General features: G+C 46.2%; 1 protein-coding gene across 1 annotated transcript; it reads right to left on the bottom strand.

The window, feature by feature from the left end:
- Window positions 1-23,643, bottom strand: LOC139819099 (uncharacterized). Its single transcript, XM_071788286.1, has 5 exons — window positions 22,957-23,643; window positions 19,547-22,013; window positions 14,662-19,275; window positions 3,561-3,674; window positions 1-35 (listed from the first exon to the last, which is right to left on the bottom strand). Exons 1-3 carry the CDS (start codon window positions 23,035-23,037, stop codon window positions 18,509-18,511), a joined length of 3,315 nt encoding a protein of 1,104 aa, XP_071644387.1. The 5' UTR covers window positions 23,038-23,643; the 3' UTR covers window positions 1-35; window positions 3,561-3,674; window positions 14,662-18,508.
- Window positions 23,644-23,961: the final 318 nt, after the last annotated feature.

The following is a 23,961-nucleotide window of genomic DNA, read 5'->3' as shown; positions in this document are numbered from 1 at the left end:
CCATCCATTCATAAATAATAAGTGTATGACGGGGCCTAGAACAGAACGCAGTGCCGTTTTCATTAGAATCGGCCGTCTAGCTCGAGATCAAGATTGATCCCTTCAATTAATTTAGCACGAAATTAATTTCATAATATTGACGTGCCGAGGAAACTGCGAATTGAAGAAATTAAATTTAGTTTGAGCGAATTCTAAAAAAGTTGCGGTGGATCATCGCGCGATAAACTCTTCGATCACGGTCCAGCTTGTTTCTCGGACGAGGCTGGACAATTTCCTGTTGCAGAATTGCGCTCTCGAAATGGGTTAATTTTCGCGCGACGTCGCCGTCGCGAGGAAATAGCGCGACCCCGACGCACGACGCCCTGAAGGAGTTCCCGTCGACATGTATTTTTGGACGGATTTTCCCGTACGCACGTGCTGCGAAAATATCCGCGTGGACACGCACACGCCCAATTGCACGCGCGCGAACGAGATTTTGATCGAGATCGCATGGAGATTTTAAGAGAGATTTTAAGAGAGAGAGAGAGAGAGAGAGAGAGAGAGACGAGCGCACGTGACGCGCCTTTTGTGCTCCACTCGAAAAAATGGCTCCCCGCGAACATTGTTGTTTGTATAAATAACTGTCCGAACAAATACGGCCGATTTAAATAATAAAAGAGAGACCAACCTCGGAAACGGAGACCGAGGTTAATGTAATGAAAACATCTTCTGGATATAGTGCGCTGTACGTTTCTTAGCTATCTCTGTCTCTGCCTTTTCTCGCATTTAAACTTATGTTCTCTGTGCTGATAATAAAACAGACTGATCTAAAAAGATCAGTGGGCTGCTGTGCGCGTCACATGAATATAACTTTAAACGGGGAAAAACACGCTTTTGTTCGCCATCGTGGCACTCGGAGCGTGCAAACAAAAAGCGTGAAGATATGTAACGCGTTTCGAAAATAAAGCGACACCTCTCTCTCTCTCTCCTTTACCCGATTGACGTCAAGTAATGTTTTTCGATTGATATTATCGTTATCCGCTCGTTTAATTTCTTTGCACCGCTGTTACTTCAATGATCTACCGCGATTAAGTCAATAATCATTATCGCACATCTTTCCATTTATCTCTCGATCCGCATGAAGTGTTCGCTTTTGAAGTGCCTGTTTAAACGCCTCTCGCGGCGTGATTTTTAATATAAAATATACTATCAAGATAATCATTTTAAAATCATGTCAATCTTAAATTTCCTGGCACTTGAACCGCGACGGTCTATAATTAATCTTGATAAGAAATACTTCATCAGATAAAGATCTCTCATTTAGACTTTATATCGCCCGTTTAAGACGGCCAATATTTAAACTATAGTGTCGTAAACTATTTTAGTGTTAAACGACAATGACCTGAATTCCATCAGTCTTATCTGTAAAATACGCCGAGATTCGCTTAGACTTGACTTAGAAAAATAATTAATCTCGCGATATAATTCCCGATATGATATACTTTTCTTTCGCGGGTGAATGGTAAAAATGGAGAGAGAGAAAAGTCTATATAGCAGTCTTTGTACGATATAAAATGGGATCATATAAGTTCGCACACAATTCTTTTCTGTAATGAAGAATAATGGGAAAGAAGGAAAGCCAACAGAGAAGTGGTGTCCATCATGTCAGCGTGCAGCGATCGACCTTACGCTCGATTGCTGCGAAATCTGGCAGCAGTTCAAGACTCGAGTCGTTGAGAGAACGAATGAATGAGAGAGAGAGAGAGAGAAAGAGAGAAAGAGAGAGAGAGAGAGAGAGAGAGAGAGAGAGAGAGAGAGAGAGAGAGAGAGAGAAAGAGAGAGTGTCTCAAAGGCATCAATCCTACGATGACACGTACAGACAGTCGTTTATTTCCGTTTGACAAAACTCTCACGAAAAATATTACTATATAGGAGATCTGATCACGCGCAACATGCATCTCGCCAGTCAGCAGCCGAATGATTTATTATCTTGGTCGATCATTTCCGAAATCCCATTATCGCATTACTCGACGACGCAAACGTGCCAATGGAAACAAGCAGAATCCCTTGTGATATTTTATGAAGCGAGTGATAACAACAGCTAAGCCGGAAAGACAATTTTTCGTACATACGACGCCCCGTTCTCGTTGTGCAATAAACGCGCGATCCCGTCTTTAACTCGCTCTTATTCCACGGTATCTCTCAGACTTGGCTCCTCGACGCGTGAGAGGGGAATGTCATTTCGAATGTACTTTTTATAACCGGTGCTGAATATTACGAGCAAAATCGTCGCGATATGTTCCGCAATAAAAATGGTAGGTCTCGTAAACGTAAGACATTGCAAGAAGATGGGAAAATAAAAGGCACGCTCTCCTCGCTATATATTTCCGATATACAGTTATAATGTTATTTAGAAAACGTCTTCTCATCTTCAAATTACTTTAATCACCCCTGCTTCTAATTTAATAAAAATTAATTTTGTACAGTCTTTATAGTTTATTTTTCTTTAATATTTAAAATTATAATATATCGAATGACAAAGATTCTCCTTAACTACTAACATTCTTTTTCGTTCAAACTTTAGGTTGATTTAACGCAGCTTCTAAATCATATAGTATACGCATAATCTACTCTCTAATCAGTTCATATATGTGTATTAGCACTCGACCGGAAGACAAACCAACAGCTGTCGCTGTGCGGTTCGTCGCGTGCGATTCGGCGTCAGATTCTTGAGCTGCCGCTATAAAAGGCTCTCGACACTCGACACGCGTACCGATTACGTGAATTTCGCTGCGTAATGTATGCGTCTTGTAACGGCGCTATTTTCACGCGCATGACTCGATAAAGCGCGAAATCGCTTCCGCGCGAACGACCGCGACAACGTCTGCCATTGTGTATCCGTGCCAGGAATAGCGCACAAAAATCTAAACAGAGTCGCGAGTCGCTCATTATCCCGCCCGCCGATTGCGCACGGCGCGATAACAGGACCGCTGCCGCGTCGCCGAGCCGCTCCGGCAGGCGAATCCGAAGCAGATGTCATTGTCATTCCGCGTAAAGCGTGCCGCTCACGTGAGCGGAGTCGACATGGACCGCGATATGTCGGCCCGCGCGATGCGGGTACGCGGAAATGTACATATATCGGGGGAAATTGGCGACGTCGGCGACGGCAGCGTACGCCTCCGGCGGCTCCGATAAGGCGTCGAATCCGCGTTTTCGATGCGCGCGTCAGCGACGTTCCCCTGCTGCCTGCTCGCGGCGCGGCGCGGGCGCTTCGCAACAGGCTCCGAGCAAAATCTTCCACGAGACTCAAGTCGCTGGAGTTTAATAGTTTATCGCTCGTGTAGTAAGAACGGTACAACAACACACAACGAAACGCAATGTCGAACGACGTTTCGAAAGCTCTTCGTATTTTTACGCGACAGTTTCGCCACGAGTCCTCGGACAGCTCGGAGGCGCAGCGGGCTGCGTTCCGGACGCAATTTATCAGGCGCGCGAAGACAAATATCTCGGAAATCTCTAACGCTTTCGAAGGTCGTTCGAAATTGGGTTAACAAGAAATTGGGTGGAGACCAATAACTCACCAGAGATACGTGAAACTCTTAGTCGACGGTAATCTTGACGATACAAGGGCGTGACATGGCGCCGATCGCGTCTATTCCCTTCGCCCTGGCTCTCCGTGCTTCAATCCCGAAGACCTTGAAGATAAAATAGACACGAGAAGCATTATTCTTTCTGTTCTTTCATTTTCCGATAAACAATATTTTTCAACCATTTCTTATCGTCTATCGCGACCACGCAACCCCGGAACATCCGCGAGATGCAATTGGAAATCAATTTTGCGTAAGAAACTATAAGAATCTTTCATAATTGTGATTTCAATATGAAAAAGTATCTAATCTGAAAATATATGGTGTAAGACGTAACGAAAAATTTGGTAACTATCTCTCATTTGAACGCAAATAAAAAAAGGCGTATCGAAAGATGTCAAAGAACGAAAGGAAGAGAGAGAAATTGTAAGTGAGGTTTAAGTTACGTCAGAATTTAAACTCTGCAATCTGTTTTGCATCTTACGCGTTCTCGATGTCATACACGCCCTCTTCGAAAGTAATTATCGAATCTGTTTCTCAATGACGATAAGTCGGCAGGTGCATTCATGAATCGAACAGACCACAGTGATAAGCGATGTTTTGTCGCGTTTATCGAGAAGCTAAGTCATGTATCGACAATGCTCTTTCTGGATCTTTCGAAATACCAAATGCCGGCTGGCATCGCATCGTCTGCGATCGATTCGCGAGGATTGATTTAATTCCGGAAGTCCCGCGAACTGACTCCATCAACGTAATTTTCTGTCGCGTTTCGCTCAAGGTAAAATTGTGCGCGAGCGGAAAATTCATCAGAATAGACAACACTTGGGAAAATTACACGTGACGCTATAGGATCTCAAAGTGCAAGGTCACGTTCGAGCTGCGGATCAAAATTGAAACTTCGAACGATAATGAATTCGATTTGATTTCGATAAAACTTATAAGGATGTTCTGGAAGGTTTGTCAAAATGCTACGAAGTTGATGAAAATTTAATATCATATTCTGTATTCTCTTTCAAAGTTCAGGATCACAAACAGATCGATTCTCAATTTAGATAAAAAGTTTTTGAATATATCCGAGTTTTTTAACACGTAACTTTATAGCGTGGCAAAAAAGTGTAAAACACCAATATAATGATATTTTACACACAAGTAGATCATCGACAAATAAAAATATAGCAACAAAATTTGGAACAATTTACAAAAATTTAATTTTCGAAATTTTCTTTGAAAAAAAAAATAGTAGTAACAGTTATTTACAGTCACTAAATCTACGTCTTTTACATTTCTATTAAATTTGCCGTAACTATTTATATACATTTTTTGTCTTTGGATCCCTGGAGAATTAATATCGATTTTTAAAATTTCCTGCATGACTTTTGGTTGGAACGGTATCTCCAGAACATCCTTAAGACACGGTAGAATCCTTTTGTTACGCGCGTTAAAAAAAAATATACATCCAGAGTAAGATGTTAATACACACATTACCTCGCTCTGTAAACCGGAAGATATATATATAATTCGTTTAAAAAAAACAAGCTTCTCGCAAAAGAATCGCGATTTCGTGAAAACAAACTTTGACCCCCGCCGATTCGCGCGGCGTCTATTACATGGGGTTATAGGATTCATGAAATTTTTTACTCACCCCGTGTCGCGTAAATCAAAATCCATTCGTAAACAACATTCCCCTGAGTGTTCGCTTTCGTCCGAAATTTTCAAGAGACTGGTAATCGCACGAAGTTCTGAACACCATAGATCATCGATGATTTATCCACGAACGCGAAAGTCACTTTAAGTAATTGACAAAAATAAATCTCCCTCGCGAGAGGAAGGCGGTGGAAGTTGTCAAACGCGGCGCGAGGAGGAGACGGCCAAAAGTGGCAGCAAGTGCTTCGTATGTCTCGCAAGAACCAACTGGCACCATGAGCAAACAACGTGAGACTGAAGAACCCCGCCATTGACGAAATGTTTAAAATCACTTTAGGGAAGAATGCAGGGAGGGGGGACATCTATATTTAACGCTATAATGTTAGTACACCGCGAGTATCGTATGATTGCCCGAGAGCCAATGTTATATCTTATCGACCTCGGATAAAGCGTCGCCGGTCTTATTGCAACGCAATCTTGCGAGATTACGCCTCGCGCGTATTATCTAGTCGAGGGACGCGCGCGAGAGAATTAACATACCAGAACGGAGACAGGACAGGTGTGGAAAGTGCGCGTGGCGAGGGCCGGGGTCAACGTTATTAAGATCTGCAATGCATAAAAGTGTCCTTAATCCTTGCCACAGCCGTGGACGAGGATCGTAAAATATCACCGAGCGTCCTCATCGCGATGCAGATGCGTCTTTGCGTCGCCACTTTTTACGTCGCATCTCAGCATCGATTACATTAACGAAACAGCGAGCGCGAGAAGTTGACGCCTCAGCACTTTTTGCAAGGCGTCTCTTGACAGCGACGTTCGTAATTAAAATTAATCAATTCATCGCTCGCGCGGACGCGGAAGCAATCATCTCCTTTTTTCCCCTCGATCCCTTATTTATTATTATGTCGTTCTGTCGTCTGCGTTCTCGCCACTTCCGTATTATCCCGGGGGAAGAAAAAATATTTACGCGTATCGCACGGAATTCCCTGATATCGTATCACCGCCTTCGAATTCATATCGCCTTATTAACAACAAAATAAGAGAGTCGTTCCTCGACACGGCTGCGAGAATGCGTGGGCGCGCGAGCCGGAGTGTCGTTGAATCAGCTTCATTTCCTGGTTGAACGAATACCGAGATGTTCCAAATTCCCCGGCGTGTACCGTTCTCTTCTCCTCTACACGTGTTCTTTTTTTCTACGGAGTCGCGTGTGAACGACATCACGATCGCTGAATCCGAAAATTTACTCTTCAGAGAGTCAATGAATTCCTTTTCCTCTTTGTCAGATGTATGAATAATTTTAACATAAATTGCCGGGACTATCAATGAAGATTTTCGACGTCCGTCCGACGACCGTTGGTGTTTGACAGTCAGCAAAATATTCGCAGCTGATTACTATTACTGCTGACAGACGCCGTAAAAGTATCTTTATACATACATGACGCTGCTTGTTTTTAACTCGCGTTATAATCTTTGTCTCCCAGGAGGTCTTATCCCACTTTTAACGCCGATAAGCATAATATCCAGCGCGATAATCGCGTATATAATAAATAATGCAATGCTACAAATTGCCGCAAAAAAAAACTTAGTCTAGCACTGTTACGAAGCTACTTGTCTGCTCTCGTCGATTATCCCATTAAGATAATTATACCCGTTTAATAGGAATGAAGCTTATACATCTCGTTCCGCGTGTAAGGATACATCATACGGAATAATACATTTTTCAAAGTCTAATCGCGCGCGTACAACAACGGTCTACTTATTTCAGTGCATGTGCGATTGCCCCCAAGTAGGTACGCTAGAATTATTGCAGTTTCTGTTTTCCCGATTATTAACGAATTTAGAATCGACAAAAAAATTCTATCAAAAATCTCGAATAAGCCACGTACTTTTCGTCTTTCTTCGGCGACTTAACGGTATCGTCGAGAAAGCGCGATAATTCTGACACTCGCCAGCGAGTCTCCGGGACGGCAAACAAAGAAAGTTAAACAGGAAAAAGCTACTTTAAATATCCGCTTTGAACATTGTAACCGTCAAATCTAGAACTCCAGGCCGCTCCCCGATAAAATAACGATATTTATCGAGAAAGCGTTTAGAACCACTCCAGGCAGCGAACAAAGAGAACTATGTAGGAACGAACGCAGCGGGCGGTGGTCCTATGCGGGTTTCCGACATCACTGAAACTTGTCTCGTTCTCGTGCTCGACGTTAGCTTCCGAAACAACGCAACCCGGAAACCGCGCGATATCCGTCACTGTCCCATCGAATAATGAAGTTTTAGTATCAGTTATAACTTATAACAAGCGCACAATCTTTCATCAGAAACTTATACTAACTCTACTTCTTTTTTATCCTTTGTAATCTCTATAGCGCATATAAATCATAATACTTTAATAGCAGCAACACTTTACTTCAATGGGCGTATTAGAATCAGACTCCTAATCGGCTAATTAATACATTACAATAAACGTAATGATGTATCGCAACATCGCATGGTAAAGTAATGGAAATGGTAAAGAATGACGCATTCTGACTTCCTTGAATTCATCAGATATACTGTAGCTCTGTTGAAATTTCAGACAAAATGAATAGTAAGCATAGAGCGAACATTGAACCACTCCAAGAGTCGTTCGAAATGGAATCGGTGACTTTTTGACGTGTACTCGCTGCAATTTGTTCCGAGCGGACGCACTCCGTTTTTTTCTCAAGACCTGTCGCGTTTCCTGAGAGAAAAAAAAGTGGACTTCCACCGCTACAATCATCCGCCACTGCAAGCGGCGGAAACTTATGACGCGATCTTGTCGCGAGAAAAATGAATTTTTTTCCGTTACGCGAATAGCTTTTTTCCTTCGAGCTTTCAACGCGCTCGTATCTCGTATCCCGCGTCGGCGCGGCGTTTCGCAACGCCGTGGCTTGTACGCCTCGGATCTCTCAATTAGCGAATTCCACGAGCGGATATCGGCGGACGGGAGCGTCGTCGTTTCATAGGCTTGTTAGCACCTTGGGCGCTGGCTCGCGGCCACTCGCGCGTAACTCGTGTTGCAACCCGCCACTGGTCACCGCTACATCCGTCAGCTCGAATATCGGATAATAGCAAAGATCGGCTTAAAAGAGAGGGGAAGAGGGAGGGAACACACAAAGTACGGAGTGCATTATTTTAAGACGCGATAAATTGAAACGGTTAATATTTTTACGATATTAATGGCGGCAATTAATATCTGACACCAGGATACGCGACGGATTTAATAAACCTCGGCCTTGCACGCGCTGCAATTTTCAGCGTTTCCCCCGCGCGTGTTCTCTCCTCTCTTTATATCTTATTTTTATATTCCATTGTCAGCGCACGGCTACCGCGCTTATCCTTTAGCCGTGCCATGTCAGTGCCGACACCAAGGTTGATACTTTTTAGTTTGGTGCGCTCGTCAACGGATCGCTGATCTTGAAATATCGTCTCGACGCCTACGTTCGGATTTAACGCCTTAAAATTTCGTTGTGGCGAAATGCATGAGCCGTTATTATAATAAGCGAGCCCCTCGAGCGGAATAATTATGCGTCGGATCGCGCGCGAGAGAACGCATCGATAGCTGCTCGCTTCGCCGAAGTTCGCCGCGGTGAAGGTATGATTTTATTCGAGAGAAAAAGCAAACGATACGCGCGCGCGAAATCGATCCGACACGACGCGACGCGAACTCGAGTCGCGTTAATTGCTTCGTGCGCGATCGCGTGTGTATTAACTTTTTGAATGGAGAAGGGTATGTGTAAATCGTTCCACGCCAATTTTTCCGCTAAATCGCAATGACACGTATGTACGGAATGTATATGCGCTGTATCGCGCGCAAAGATCGTATAAATCAAGGTCGCGTGTGCACGTCGAAAAGTCGTGTATCAGCCTCGATCCGGTATTCGTTATCTACCTTTTTGGAATTTATAATTCCATTGATAATTTTTGCGAAAATACTTAACGGCTATCCTCATTTCTCTCTCTCTCTCTCTCTTTCTCTTAAAATATCGCTCATGATCGATCAAGTCATGCAAATAATAATTCGTAAGCAATTTAAACATCGGGATATCAAGATCACATTCCTGCACGTCAAAAGGTTGTTGTAGATTATCTTCGATAACGCCTTGGTACTTCGGCCTCTCGGCTGTTTTCGAGACATATTATCTTGAGAAAGATAATATTTCGGAGGAAATACTCATGAGAGCACTCTCGATATATCATTGACGATCCAAGTGATACGATCTTTGAAGTTACGCGAATAATAACTACGCCCAGATGATCTCAGAATACCTAAACACTATTACGTCAGGATATTCATATAGAACATTACGAGTACTCGCAGATAATTACTTATCGCGTTATGTGCTTTGATATCCGAGCGTCACCGTTGATATCCGATCCGAACACTATAATCCTGTTGACCTGCCGAGGAATGTTCCGACAACGTTCTAGCGTGTGACATTCCCATCTCAGTCGTGTCTCGAATGATTTAGCACCGGTCAGGTAGTCAGCAAATGCAGCCAACAGTCGCATTAATCACCGGTCGCTATAATTAGTTCGGCGGAGCTAATAAGCGGATTAATTCAATTGATATACTTCACCTCACACACATCACACACACACATAAATTCTTCCCTCCAAACCAAACCGTGTCTACTCTCAACGAGTGTACTAGGATTACATTTCTTCGACATTACTATAACGTCGGTATTGCGACGTATATCGTGACACAATGATATATAGAGTAATATAGACGCATCATTGTCTATCAGTTATTTATCTCGCCGCATGCGTCGTTAAACAGAATCAAGAAAACAAATAGTTCACAGAGACTTCAGAGAATTGCTGGGGTGAATTTATCTTAGAATGTAATTCCCACGGATACTACCTGGGCGTTGCTGAATTTACCAGACCCGCGTCATCGTTTACGCTTCCCGCTATTCCACGATTCGGTGTCGTCCGCTTCTCACGTAACTCGCGCGATATACTCCACCTCGGCAAACGCTGATAAAGGCTGAAAGATACAGAGCGCAACAATTCGAGGAATCCGGCGCGTTACAAAAGAGCAACCGGAAAACACCGAGCTATAAAAAAGCTATGTAGCCGGGAGGACATGAGGCCCATTTTGTATGTTCGTCGAATTCCGAACGAACTCGTTATTCCCGGACTTTGTCACGTCGCGATATTCGGTCGTTGCATATACCTCCTCTCTCGTTCTCGCGACGATTGTACTATCGGGATCGTGCCTCGCGTTCGTCTCGTGTCACCCGAAGGAAAGTTCCTTAATCCAGCTCGAATCGTTTAATCGGCGTGGTATGAAAAAATATGCGGCTTTATCGTATCGCGCGGACGTACACCGCACATATATAACCCTCATTGGCCATCTAACGCGACCTCTCGACCTCACATTGTCATTTCTTTCTATGATTGACTTAGAAATCATTGGAAGAAGCTGAAACGCGCGGATAAAATGTCAAGATGCATGGTCCTTTAAAATTGTCTTTGGAATTATATTTATTAAGAATAACGATTCAGATAAATTGTGACATGCCATAAAATACGTGTTATTTTTATAACAAGATACATCGTTTTTATCACAAGATATGTTAATTCCCGTCTGAGTAGAACGCTGTCTGTTCTACGTATACGAAAATAAGCATATTTGAATGCGATTAACTCGACGTGTATTCTTAAACCATTCGAGGAACCCGCCCGGCCCTCACCTTCCACCATCAATAACGGCGAATGCGAAGCGCGCGCGCGCGATTAAATGTTGCAGCAACAGCCAGTGACATGCTGGCGCTGGCATTGCGCCGGTTATCGTTATCATTACCGGCACGATTTGCGCTCGTAATCATGGCACAGATCGGTCTGCACCCATCAGGCCTATGGCGAACTGGGTTAAGGCGAATGAGAATCACTGCTGACCGGGTCAGATTCTTATCAGGCATTAACACTAACTGCATCAGTCAGCGGGAAATCGCGCGAACTTTCCGAGATAATCGCGAGGAAATGTTGTAACGGTACTTTTCCAGGCTGTGCTCCCCCACGTTTTCCTATGGAAATCAAAGATAAGCCGTACGTAATCGACGCGGCGGCGGCGGCGCGGCGTGTGTCAAACGTCAGACAGATAATTAATGCGCTCGACTTGATAGCGACGGTAAGCGGTAACCAACTAATGCGAATGTGCGGAACTAGATTAAAGCCCCACGTACATATACAGATTCACACGGCGCGGCGGCGTGGCGGAGAGATTTCGTATATACCGTACGTCCGATGACCGGTACGAAATGCGATTAGAACGCGATATCGAAGCGTTCGAACCAAGAATATATATACGCGGAGTAAAATGCGTCGCAGTTCGCATGTACGCGTTACGGGGTAATCTATTAAGCGCTGCACGTTACTTTCACTACGGGAGCTCTCGACTTTCTTACTTGTGAACTATAATTATATACGACATAACAGTAAATTTATCGGGTTTCCATTTTTGTTGCCATTAGAAAACTAAAAGAAATAACAGACTCGCGTATTTTGTATAGATCCTTGGCTCCGAGGAGCCTTGATTCCTCGTTCCAAAGACTGACTCTCTATATTTAAGATCCTTGATATCACAGATCCCTGGAGCCGATAGTTTTTCTAATTGTTTATCGATCTTGAAACTTTTATACGCGTCTCCGTTGTGTGAATATTTCGCGTTTTCGCGTGTTTACGAAGCGACGTCGAAACGAAACGAAATAAAATCGCCAAGTCAATTTTCGCGCATATACAGAGATCGTCGCGGTGGTGCGCTCTATTAAAAGACCGTCTGTAACAAAAATAACGGCGCATCGGGTATACTGTTCCATCGTGGATTCGCACAGCCGCCTAATTTCGCTCGGTGGTACACGTACCACCGAGCGGCGTACATACCTGCCAGTCACTTTCGGTCATGTCCGGCGTGATGGAAATTTTTTTTAGGGACTCCTGACGTCAATCGGCCCCGGCCGAGGAAGAATTCTGAATGAGATCCGTGCCTTCCTTTAACGGCTATAATTATTATCGGCCGCTCATTGTCGTCGGTAAGCAGATGCCGCGTATACTGGTTTGCTTTCATTCCGTTTCGCGCGTCCCCCATATAATACGACGAAACAAAAGGGAAGAGAGAAGTCGGTTCTCTTACGATCGAAAGTAAACGGCATTATTGTTTTTACTATTCGACGCGTAGAAAGATTGCATTGTTAACGATGACATCAGTCGGGTACAATAGCAAACACCATGTAAAGTCGCGTGAATCATCGTGCACCTTCCTTAAGTGTAAATGCACGCGCCACGAAGTCATTAAACCTCATTTGACTTGTAGAGAATACCGCGATTCACATATCCGCGAGACATCGATTTGCAGAAGTCGACAAGTATACGCGCGCATATGCGAGTGGACCCGCGAGCGAACTAATTAATCATTTTCACTGGAAATGATACATAAAAGACGACAGCGGAGAAAAATACCTGAATAAAAACATCGCCGTAATATTATTAGAAGCGATAAATATGTCATGGATCTCTAATAAAAAAAAAAAGTGTTTAACGACCGTCGTGTTTTTTTTTCTCCCAATCGTGATGTAAGGGATACGACACATCACATTGGGATTCACGTTCGGAATCATTGGGAATCCGTATCAATTTCTAGATATTACATCTTATGTAAAATATACTTCGCAAATCGGCGAGCACTACTTCTCACGAGTTGAAGGAGAGTTTCGAGATACACGAAAGAGAGAGATATGGTAAGAGGGATCCGTCGTTAATAATGTTTCTACGCGCGTAAAAATACTCTTCAGAAGTTAACTCGCGATTGCGGGGGGTCGTAAATTTCCGATCGCGATACACAGCCGCGCGAAAACGCGAAACGTGCACAGGCGCTCTTGCGCGGCCGTATAATACCCCGTACCAAAATAAACCGCGAAAATTCTACGGGGCAGAAACCGATACCGAAAGCGGCTAGCCACGGCTCGCCGTATAGCGAGGCAAAGGTCGGCTACGATCCCGAACGAAATATATTACGCAAGTTAGCATAAATACGAACTTTCTAAACGCGCGCGCGCCGACGCGTCGCGCCGTCTCCGAGCTACGATCTTGATCCCGGTTAATGTTTTTATATGCGAATTTATGTCGCGTCGATGCGGCAAAACGCGGAGGAAACTTCGGCGGGATGTGTTTCTCGCTCGTCCCCGCTGATCTCTCTCCACCGACCGCTCGTCTCCGAATCACGGATTTTTTTTTAACGCGCACACGCGTCTGTCACGCGCTATTTTGAAATATCTCATCCGCCGCTTGACGCGGACCGTCGAAAATAATGACGCGACGATGCCCCGGATGCCCGGCGACGACGCCAACGGTACCACCGGCTTTCGATCAACGGAATCTTCCGCCTTTTATTTTCGCGTCGCGAGGGGGGAAAAAAAAGAGGAAAAAGGCGAACGGCCATGGAGAAACGTCGATCGGTTCGTTGCGCCGAGCGAGTGCCTATGCTGCCTGGGCGCGTTGCAATGGAACCGCGAGCGTTTCGAATGCTAACTCTTGACGGATTACGCAAAGTCGCGGTCGGTGCGGATAGAAATATAACGTATGCGAAATAAGTCGAGGTTGGGATAAACGGACACGCATATTTCGATCCTTCGTCGTCCAGTGGCCTTTCGGCCGTCGATTTTACATCAATAGATATTATTAGATAGATGTATACACATATCTTTAAATCATCTATTTATCAAAACATACGTGAAACAGTTATGGACAAACTTTACGAGGCAGATTAAACTGCGAACATTATTGCCCACGTAAAAATTATCTATTCTTTTTTATGTTAAAGTATTCCGATACGCGATATCTATGTCATGAAACTGACATTTCGGAATAGCACGTCGCTCAAAACGACCGACACGGCTCCGATGTACCTACGTACTTATACGTACGAATAATTTCTCGAACGGAAAGCTCGGTGTTGGAACGAGACGTGCCTCGTGCCTCCATCGCTGGCCTTTATGGGATATGCGGCAATCCTTACTCGCCGGGGGAAACCCCGCCAATGAGACACACGACGCCTAATGACATCGCGGTTCGCATTTGCATAGCTTAGGCGTGGACGGAGAAATTCGCGCCTCCGCAACCGTTTCGAACTAGCGGGAAAAGTAATGACACGACGCGACACGCAACGTAGTCCGTGCTCCAAATCCAATTTCGAAGTAAACACGAATCTACGGAGCGATCTATGAGTCGTACCTTATTGCAGCGAAATTAAATAAAAATATTATCGAGCGAGTTGAAGAGAACATTTAGACGACAGATTTAAGCACCAGGATTCGGCTGGAATCGCGCGAGACGCCTCTCGGAAGAGCGTGCGCCGGCTCCGTCGAGCGTAAAGGGTTAAAAGCGGGATCGTCAGCGTCGGGCTGACACTCCGAGAGGATAGGTTACTCACCGTAAGAATATCCCCGACTCGGCAGCCTCCTCGTCTTTCCCGCGTCGCGACTCGCAGGTAAATTCAGGCCGACGCGACGAGTGGTTCAGCTCGCCCGCTCGGCTTGGCTGCGGGGAGAGTCGCCGGTCGCCCGCGCGCGCGGCTGGCCGTTGCCCCGAGTGTCAAACGGCACGGACAATGGCTCGTCCTGACGCTCGCCGGCCGCATGTCAGGGGGACGCGTGCTCCGAGCTTCTCGAGACCCGGCAGGCAGGGTAGAGAGACGGAGATGAGTGAGAGAGAGAGAGAGCGACGTTTGCGACAAAGGGGAGTCTTCGTGTTTTTTACGCCCGTGCGCGCCCTCCGCACCACCGCAGCGACGCCACGAGCCCACGAAAGAGACGCGGTACCCCCCGCGCGTGTACGCGCTTCCCCTGAAACGTTGGAAAACGCGCGTCCCACCACACGCGCCGCGCGACGCACCGTAACGGACTGAAGTGAGCGCGTAATACTTCGCGAGAGCGCGAGATCCGAGCCGCCGCGGCGCGCCGTACCGTACGGTACCGAGCGCGCCCGATCGCCGCCGCGACCGGCCGCCGAGACTGGCCGAAACCGTGCGGGATACCGTCCCTCTCGCTCTCTCTCTCTCTCTCTCTTTCTCTCCTCCTTTCTCTTCCCTTCTTTATGTCGCTCTCTGTGCCCGGTCGTTCTCTTCTTTTCTCTCGTCTCTCTCCCTCTCTGTCTCGCCCGTATATGGGATGCCTACCGCAACCTAGCAACGGCATCAGTGGAAACCTCCAACGCGCTCTGGACTACTCTTTCCTCCACCCCCACCTCCGTCGATCTTTTAACGATGTCGACGGCGGACTTTTGCCCTTTGGCAAAAAAAAACCGATCGGAATCGTCGCGATTTGTTACCCGAGCGAGGTGAAAGAGAAGGTCACTCGCGCGGTCGTCTCGACGTTGTGCCTCGTTAGCGAAACGTTTCCGTGCGAGAATTAAGTTCCATAATTGCATTCTCTTATACACACACACATGGGAGACATTAATTAAGGAGATGTCCTCCCGCGTTTCGACGCGTGACAGGCGCGTGATCGCGATTCGCTTCCCGTCGCGCGCTCGCGCGCGCACGAGAGTCGCATCCGTTTACCTTTTTGGAATCTCGCGATGACGTATCCTGACGGCTGCCTGTGCAAATCGCGAATTTGTACGTCGATACAAATTGCCGGTCACATGAGCCAGCCGTATTGATAGACGGCCGTCGGTGATTTAACGAGCGCCGCAAACACACACACGTCGTGCGCGTGGGCAATTTTGCGAAAGGCGGCTTGTAGACGAGCACGTGAGTGCCCGTCTACATAAATTCATAAAAAAAAGGAGACCGCTCGTGCATACGTACGTACACCCGCGCTCCCGCTAAATGCGGCCGCGCGGTCTCCGTATGATTTAGGAATCGACCAGTTTAAACTGGTTAACGCGTCGCGTCTGACCGCGAAGCCCGCGACCGTTAATCACCGACGTGTCGCGAAACGTCGTGTAAATAATAGAAAAATTCTGCGGGAAAATCTGCGTCAAAGCGTGAAACGGGCGTGAGATTGTTCACTCGGTGAACCCACCATACTCGCAGAAAACTCGCGTTCTGTCTTAAAAAAAAAAAAGAGAATGATAGGAAGAGAGCAAACATCCTGCTCGACGATACGAGGCTTCCCTTTTCTCGCACCCTTAAGTGCTCTTCACACTACGTATCGCGGACGCGGATCGGATTGAGATTGCGGATCGCGGATCGTAATCTAGCCAATCATGGACGAGCAGCTCATCTGTGATTGGCTGATATCCGATCCGCGATCCGTAGTGTGACACACGGGCATTACGATTTTCGTTCGACTCGATTCCCGCGTTATTGTTTATATGCCCACGCTTTCTCCCTCTCTCTCTCTTTGTAAACACCCTCCGCGGAGTATCGGACAGTCGGGCTCTGTCTGTACAGAGCGGGCGTTATTTCAGGGTATCTGGCCTCTGGCACGTGTATCCCGATTATATCGACAATTTATTCGGACTCCTTTGCGCGCACGTGTCGCGCGTTCTCCGAGGTCCTTAGTATTTCGAGCGCGCACGTAATCGCGGATCGATACTAGCGACCGTAAAGGTCGATGGAGGGTGGACGAGAGAGACCCAGCGATCACCCTGAAGCCTTAGAAAAGTATAACGAGATATTTTGTAGGAACGCGCAGGTTCTACAATGATTCCTTTGACGGAGAACGTCTGATCTTCGACCGAGGAGTGGCTTCTTTAAAATAACTCGGCGCGAGGAAGCTCGCTCGAGCGCCTCTCTTCGCGGAATAGAGTTTATTTGTCTGGAAATGATATACCGCCGGTGTAATTATTCCACCACGCATCGTCCTCCTGAAAATCGTGCCCACTTCACGTTGCCCGCTCTTCGGACGGGAGTATGATGAATGGACGCTCGATTAACATCGACGATTAAATAACGCCTTCCAATTGACGAGCACGAACGAGCAGCGTGGGTGAAATTACGTTTATATATTTGCGTTCGCTGGAAACGATTTGCGGCTCCGCCTCGCCCACGGAAATTCGATCGAGCGAAAGCGCGGTGTCGAATTTCTTTGTCGGACAGTCGCGCGTATGTCTCGCGAGATCGCGTCGGAGGAACGCGCGAAATATGCCAATGCCCCAACCAGAGAAAAGAAAAAAAAAAGAAGAAGAAAAAGGTCACTCTCGCGCGGCGGTGGAATAACGATCGGCGAAATGAAGCGGATTCGCCGTGGTCGTAAAGGCATCCTGGGGATGGAGAATTAATTGGCTCGATAGCGCGACACGGCGCTTATTTCGGGCGTAAAGTAAATTCAAATGTAATCGCTCACCGTGCGAGCGGGATCGTTTAATAAGACAGATTACGCGCCGGGCACCGGCCATGTCAAATTTACTTCTCATTGTGTTCTATCGTTTGCTCCGCTTATCCGTTTATGGCGTTTACTCACGCCGGACCTCGTTGCTACTTGCTCGGCACGAAACGAGAATGTACGACGAGAATGTTTGTTCAAGTGCCTGCTAAAAAGAGAAGCTGAGAGAAGGCTTTCTATAGTTGGAATAAAAAGACTACTCAAATAGTACTGAAATAGGCGTACTCGATACAAGTATTCGAATAACTGTATCCTCCCTCGGAATACCATAATTTCTATTTCTGATTCTCGCGTAAATTTGTTCGCTGGCAATTTTTTTCTCAATCTCGCAAACGGACTGTATAAATAGACTGAAGAAAATTTATCACGATACAATGTCAGAATACGATTGTTTTCAGTGGCTAGATGTACCTTTATCAAACATTAAGGATTTACAAAATTCATCGAGAAAAAAAAAGATCTCCAACAATTTAAACGTTCAGAAATACGCTCGGTCGCCTATCGATATAAATTCGTTGCTCGAAACGCTGATAAGAGACCTCATTAACGCGACTTTAATTTGATCAGTGCTGCGACGTCAACGGCGGCCTTTGAAAAAAAGCATCGAAGAAATAATTTATAATGCATACGGATCTCGTGACGGGTCGCCCGATTAAATATAGACGGCTATTAAAACCTCCGGACCGAGTAATCGTTTAGCCGAATTCGATAAATGCTCTCGTCTCTGATATATAATTAGCTCCTCAGGAACGAAGCCCCGCGTTCCACGATATTTTTTCCCCTCTGACCCGATTAAATGGGCAGAAAATATATACGCTAAATGCAGCACGACGAAGTAACGGCCGACATATCAATCGTCCATAATAACGTAACAGCTATAATGACATTATCCGCTAAAACGACGTAATTTTAAATCAATAGACTCCGATTTCGTCTCTCTCGGCCAATTTACGCGCTGATCGATCTCGCGTCTCCCCCGGATATCCTTTTGATCTGACTATGGCGAAATGACGCGGCTCCTCTCGTGCGATGCACCGTTGCTCCTCGGCTTAGTTTTCCGCTGAATTTTCTCGTCAGCCGTCCTCTCCCCTGCCTGTAGACCTGCTTCCGTTGCCTGCGACGTCTCCGATCTTTGTCGTTCCCGCTCAGCCCGCCGTCGTGAGGTCTCTTCAGCAAGTATTCCGCCATCTTCCTATCGTTGGAATGGGGTAATTTGGTGGCTAATAGATTGTACAGCTTTTTGGTCGCGATCCGATCTCGATGGCGCGACGTCGTCGGCCTGAGGACGTCGACGCGCGACGTCGCGACCGTGGCGGAGGCGGCGCTGATCGCCCGCATCTTTGCCAGCCGTTTCAACTGACGGCGACGATGGGGATCCCGGATCTCGCACATGCTGCGTGTCCGCTTCATGTTGCGTCGAAGCTTCATGTCGATCGACGGTACCACCGACGTTATGCAGTCGCCATGGGCTTCTTCGCACGACAAACTGTCCGGAGGGCACAACGTCATACACTCGATGCTCTTGTCTTCCTTGGGAGGGCACTCGCAATTCCCGTCGCTCTCCAGTTTGCATTCCAGAGAATCCTTGGAGGTATCATCCTCGCAATCTTCCGTCACGGAATCGCAGCTTGTGTCGCAGGAGCTTCTTCTCGACGGCGGCTCGAAGCTCTCACTCTTGGGTCTACAGCGTTCCAGGCAGCTCTTCGGACAGTCGCCTGTGTTACGTTTAACAGTGTTAATCTTCGAAATTTACTTGCAGCTACGTGTATTTAAGATGCTTTAAAGTCTGTTTATTTATAATATATCTGTTAAATGAATAAATGTATGCATGTAGTATGACGAGTATTTTTCTCAGTCAAAAAGTTATTATTAGTTTAACGTCAGAAATCGTAATTTTTTCCTGAATTAAGGAGCAAAACTAACATGACTAGCATTTTATATTTCATATTAGAAAAGAGAGCTACGTATAATATAATGCTATTTTACCTTTTGTAACCGGCGTAACATCTGTCGTCGAAGAGGCCGTAGGCTCGGTGAAGTCTCGATAGGTTGATGGTGATCCAGGAGACGTTGTTCGAGTAATTTCGGGAGTAGAAGTCTGCATTGTCGGCGTCGTCGTCAGAGATTGCGTCGTCGAGGGCAGAGCGGTTGTCGTTTCGACACGTTTGCTAGTTGACTTGCATTCGATAGACTCGCAGGGTGTCGTCGGGGTAGGTGTCGTAATAAATACGGTCACGTTTTCTGTAGGCTTTCTGTCATACGGAAAGGTAACTGTCCTGACTGTCGAACGTTTCAGTTTCATTTTCACGTCGATGGTTGGTCGCTTTGTCGTAACCGTAGGCGATGTTGTTGCAGTAGTTGTTGTAGGCAATGCAGTACTGGTCGTTGTGGGCGATGTTGTGGTAGTCGTCGTGGGCAATGCCGTAGTAGTTGTCGTGGGCGATATTGTGGTAGTCGTCGTGGGCAATGCCGTAGTAGTTGTCGTGGGCGACGTTGTCGTAGTCGTCGTGGGCAATTCCGTAGTAGTTGTCGTGGGCGATAGAGTGGTAGTCGTCGTGGGTAACGTCGTAGTGGTCGTCGTAGGCGATGTCGTAGTTGTTGTTGGCAACGTTGTTATAGTCGTAGATAATGTTGTAGTCGTCGTAGGTAATGTTGTGGTCGTCGTAGGCAATGTTGTTGTAGTCGTTGTAGTAGGTAATGTCGTAGTTGTTGTGGGTGACGTTGTAGCTAACGGTGTAGTTGTTGCCGCTGTAGTACTCGTTATGGGTGTAGTTGTCTCTTCGTGATGGGTCGTCGAGATCGGCTTTATGGGCGTAGTCATCGGTGTAATCGTGCTGGTAAACTCCGTAGTGTCCCAGGGTTCCGTTGGAACTCTAATTTTGACCGACGTTTTGGATCTGTGCAGTACGACGCTGGGTGGAGTCGGAACTTTGCCGATAAACGTGCTCCTATTTTGAAACGCTGTACTGTAACGCACTTTCGATATCCTAAACGGGATCTCCACCGAACGTCTCGATTCCGGGGGTATCACGGGGTAGATGCACACGTTGCTCAACTCGAGGAAGCCCTTGATGTACTCCTTGATTTCGGAACTTATGAATCTGCAACGTAAAACCAATTGCAGACCTATTCGTAGACAAGCTCGCGGAGCGTTGCAAAGAATCTCAACGGGGACGTCTTTCATATCCCGTAGACTCTCGATGATCCCGTCAATCTTCCGCATCATGCGCGCATAGCGTGGCACTTGCCGCAGATTCTCGTAGGAGTCGAACAGCTCCAGCAGATCGTCGAGGCTCTCGATCATGCGACTCCCGCGCCAGAATCTCGCGTGCATCCGCAGCGATGTCGCGATGCTCTTGGCGAAGTCGATATCTCTCAGCTGCCCGGTGATCTCCATCGTCAGCTGAGCGGGAGTGATCTGCTGATACTTTTGCACCCTGAGATATTTCTCCACCACGTTGAATTCGTTTAATTTCGTCACTAGGTACTTCTTAGCCTCGATAACGTCGTTCTCAAGTAGATCGTCGGGTAGCACGAGATCGAACAGGTATCCGATGTGAATCGTTCCGTTCTCGTACGCATTGCCGAGCAAGTGGATATTCTCGTCGATCGTGCCGACGTCGTCGGTAATGCGTCTCGCAATGAGGAACGCGTGCTTCTTCAGATCATTGTCCAGAGATTTCTCGGCGTACGTGTCGATGTAGTGCTTGAGGAAGGAGTTGACAGTATGGAACTTCCTCAGCTCCTTCGTGGGAATCGAAATTTCAGTCTCCGTGGTTTCGTGAAAGTGTCGTACGAGTTCCTTCTCAGCGAGACGCACGTCGTCGTCGTAGTTCTCGTATCTCACGTTGCAGAGGAGTCCGGAAAGCAGATTGGGCGTGATCGTCAGCGCTTCCCGTTGCAGAAACCTCAGCGTCGTCGCCAGCGAGAAACCTCCGGGATACTGCTTCGATATCTTGGACGAACGGTACATCCGGTACGTGACATTCAACGCGGGCGTGTCGCGATCGTCGGGATGCGAGATATCGTGTTGCTTCCTGATTCTGCGGCACATACTCGCGCTACTCCGCAGACAGGTATCCGTAGCGCGATCGTAGATCTCGGCGCAGATCCTGGACGGTCTCGTGTCCTGATTCTTCAGGACGTTGGGGACCAGGTCGAATACATCGTACCGTCGCTCGAGAATCTCGCGGTACACTTTGCGCAACGCCTCCACTTCCGCTATGCTGAAGTCGTCGTAATAGACGTACAGGAGGCTGCCGAAGGTGTCGAGTATTCGCGCCCGCAGGAGTGCGCCGAACTGCAGCAAGTGCTCCGTCGCCTCTTGCAACGTGTAACTCTCTTTCGGCGCCACGAAATTCAGCTGCTCGAGAAAGTCGCGGGTCGTCAGGATTATGTTGTCGTCCTCATTCGCTACTATCACGTCGTGTCTATGAGCCTCGTAGTTGACCGCCTAGAGAAATTGGGACGTGAAACAACAGTGCCGAAATAGCTAAGAGAGGTCGATTCCTCTCCGTTACGCGTTGACACGTTTTCTTGTAATTCAAAATTTAATTAAACAACGAGTAGTATTTATTTTACTTTGCCTCATTCTTATACGAGAGTAAAACTATTACGCATGTAGAAGCGCGATCAATATTGCGAAAGAAAAACAGGGCTGAGAATCCAAGTTGATAACACGGTGAACGTTCGTTGTGATCGATTATGCGAAAACTGTATCGCCGTCGGCTAATAATATTATCGGCTAATTCTCTAAATTCCATGGCCACCCGTGCGATTTTTTATTTCTTTTATTTTCCCCGGTCCGTTATAGCGAGGGTCACGAAGAATTTAACGACCCATCGGCATCATTCTCATTGTTAACTCGTTCGATAACACACCGGCGATATTGGGATGTAATACTGTTCACGTCGAGCCTATTACCGCTGACAGTTGGCGTCTCTAATTTGACAAACGATAGCCCAATAAATCTTTCAAGAAATAGGTGAATGTGATCTCTCTCGTCTCGGAAAAAGTACACGATTTTACTGCGAATCATAAACGTTCGTGATACTATAAAGATAAATCTACTTTTAAATAGTAGAACGCAACGACATTTGAGTGCGATATATCAATATTCCAAAAGCTTTCAATTACTCGATTCTAATTCTAATAATCAAAATAATTATTAATTATAGATTATACTAAAAATGTACACGGTACACTTTTATATAAATGACATAAATATTAAAATATATTGAAACATATATTTTAGTTAAATAAATTTTTATTTAAATTTATTTTTAAGTATATTAAAATAAATTAAAAGATATTAAAATTCGGCCATTCTTCCTTCTGTCTCTTCGACACCCTAACTTTCTTTCGTGGCAAGGTCGGGACACCCCCGCGGGTCTCACCTGCGCGGATGACACGAGCAGCAGGGTCAAAGTGAACTCGATCCCCCGTACCGCGGTCCGCGATGACATTGTCGGTGCCATAAACTCACTCGCGAGACGACGCAGACTTCGCTCCGACAACAATGCAAACCGAACAAGCTGTCGCGTAGCTTATATAACGTGCGCGTGCACGTCTTTATGGACGTGCACGTGGGTGAGGACGGCTTGTGCGGCGCGGCCGCGGCGGCGGTGCGCTGTGTGGTCCAAGCGCACACGGCGAAATTGAAATTAAATCATGAACATATGGACGATACGGAGCCCACCCTGAGAAACTCGGATTCCACCCGTATAGTTATCTCGCGATCTAACGTGTATCATTTTATTTCCTTTTCTCCACGAGTACTCCGATCGCTCGAAAGCCGCTTTCCCAACAACTCCCGATCTAACGCCACTTGTCGTAATAATCTCGTAAAAAGCTCTTTAAGGGGAAATATACACCTAGAAACGAAAAAAAAAGGTAATTTTTGGGAATTTTTTTCAGGGGAACTATTGGAATTGTCGGGTCGGGGTTTTTTGTAGTTAAAAATACACACTTTCAAGAATGTTTTAAATTTTTTTTATTAAAAAATGTTGCAAATTCACGGAGTACTGGAGTCGTCTACGGAGTGCCGTAAAAAAAGACGGTACCCAGCGGCGCTTCGTCAAAAATCATCTAAAACAAAAAAATCAAATAGAAAATAAAAATAGATACTATAATCTAGTCTTTGTCGTAGCCGATTTTAAAAATATTGATTTTTTACAAAATGGCGGGCGCTTGAACTCAACGTAGCGATTTTCAAGATTTTCAAGATCGCTACGTTGAGTTCAAGCGCCCGCCATTTTGTAAAAAATCAATATTTTTAAAATCGGCTACGACAAAGACTAGATTATAGTATCTATTTTTATTTTCTGTTTGATTTTTTTGTTTTAGATGATTTTTGACGAAGCGCCGTGTACCGTCTTTTTTTACGGCACTCCGTAGACGAC

This window comes from Temnothorax longispinosus, chromosome 9 (assembly GCF_030848805.1).
Source record: "Temnothorax longispinosus isolate EJ_2023e chromosome 9, Tlon_JGU_v1, whole genome shotgun sequence".
In the NCBI taxonomy this organism is placed as follows: domain Eukaryota; kingdom Metazoa; phylum Arthropoda; class Insecta; order Hymenoptera; family Formicidae; genus Temnothorax; species Temnothorax longispinosus.
The sequence above is the reverse complement of the archived record's forward strand: the minus strand, read 5'-3'. Positions and strand labels throughout refer to the sequence as shown.

Bases quoted from the DNA above. Each gene is read 5' to 3' on its own strand.
- LOC139819099 (XM_071788286.1), bottom strand. From the start codon at position 23,037: ATGGCACCGACAATGTCATCGCGGACCGCGGTACGGGGGATCGAGTTC. The intron at 22,014-22,956 runs GTGAGACCCGCG...CAATTTCTCTAG, and splicing joins TGCTCGTGTCATCCGCGCAG to GCGGTCAACTACGAGGCTCA. The intron at 19,276-19,546 runs GTAAAATAGCAT...AACGTAACACAG, and splicing joins TGTTACGCCGGTTACAAAAG to GCGACTGTCCGAAGAGCTGC.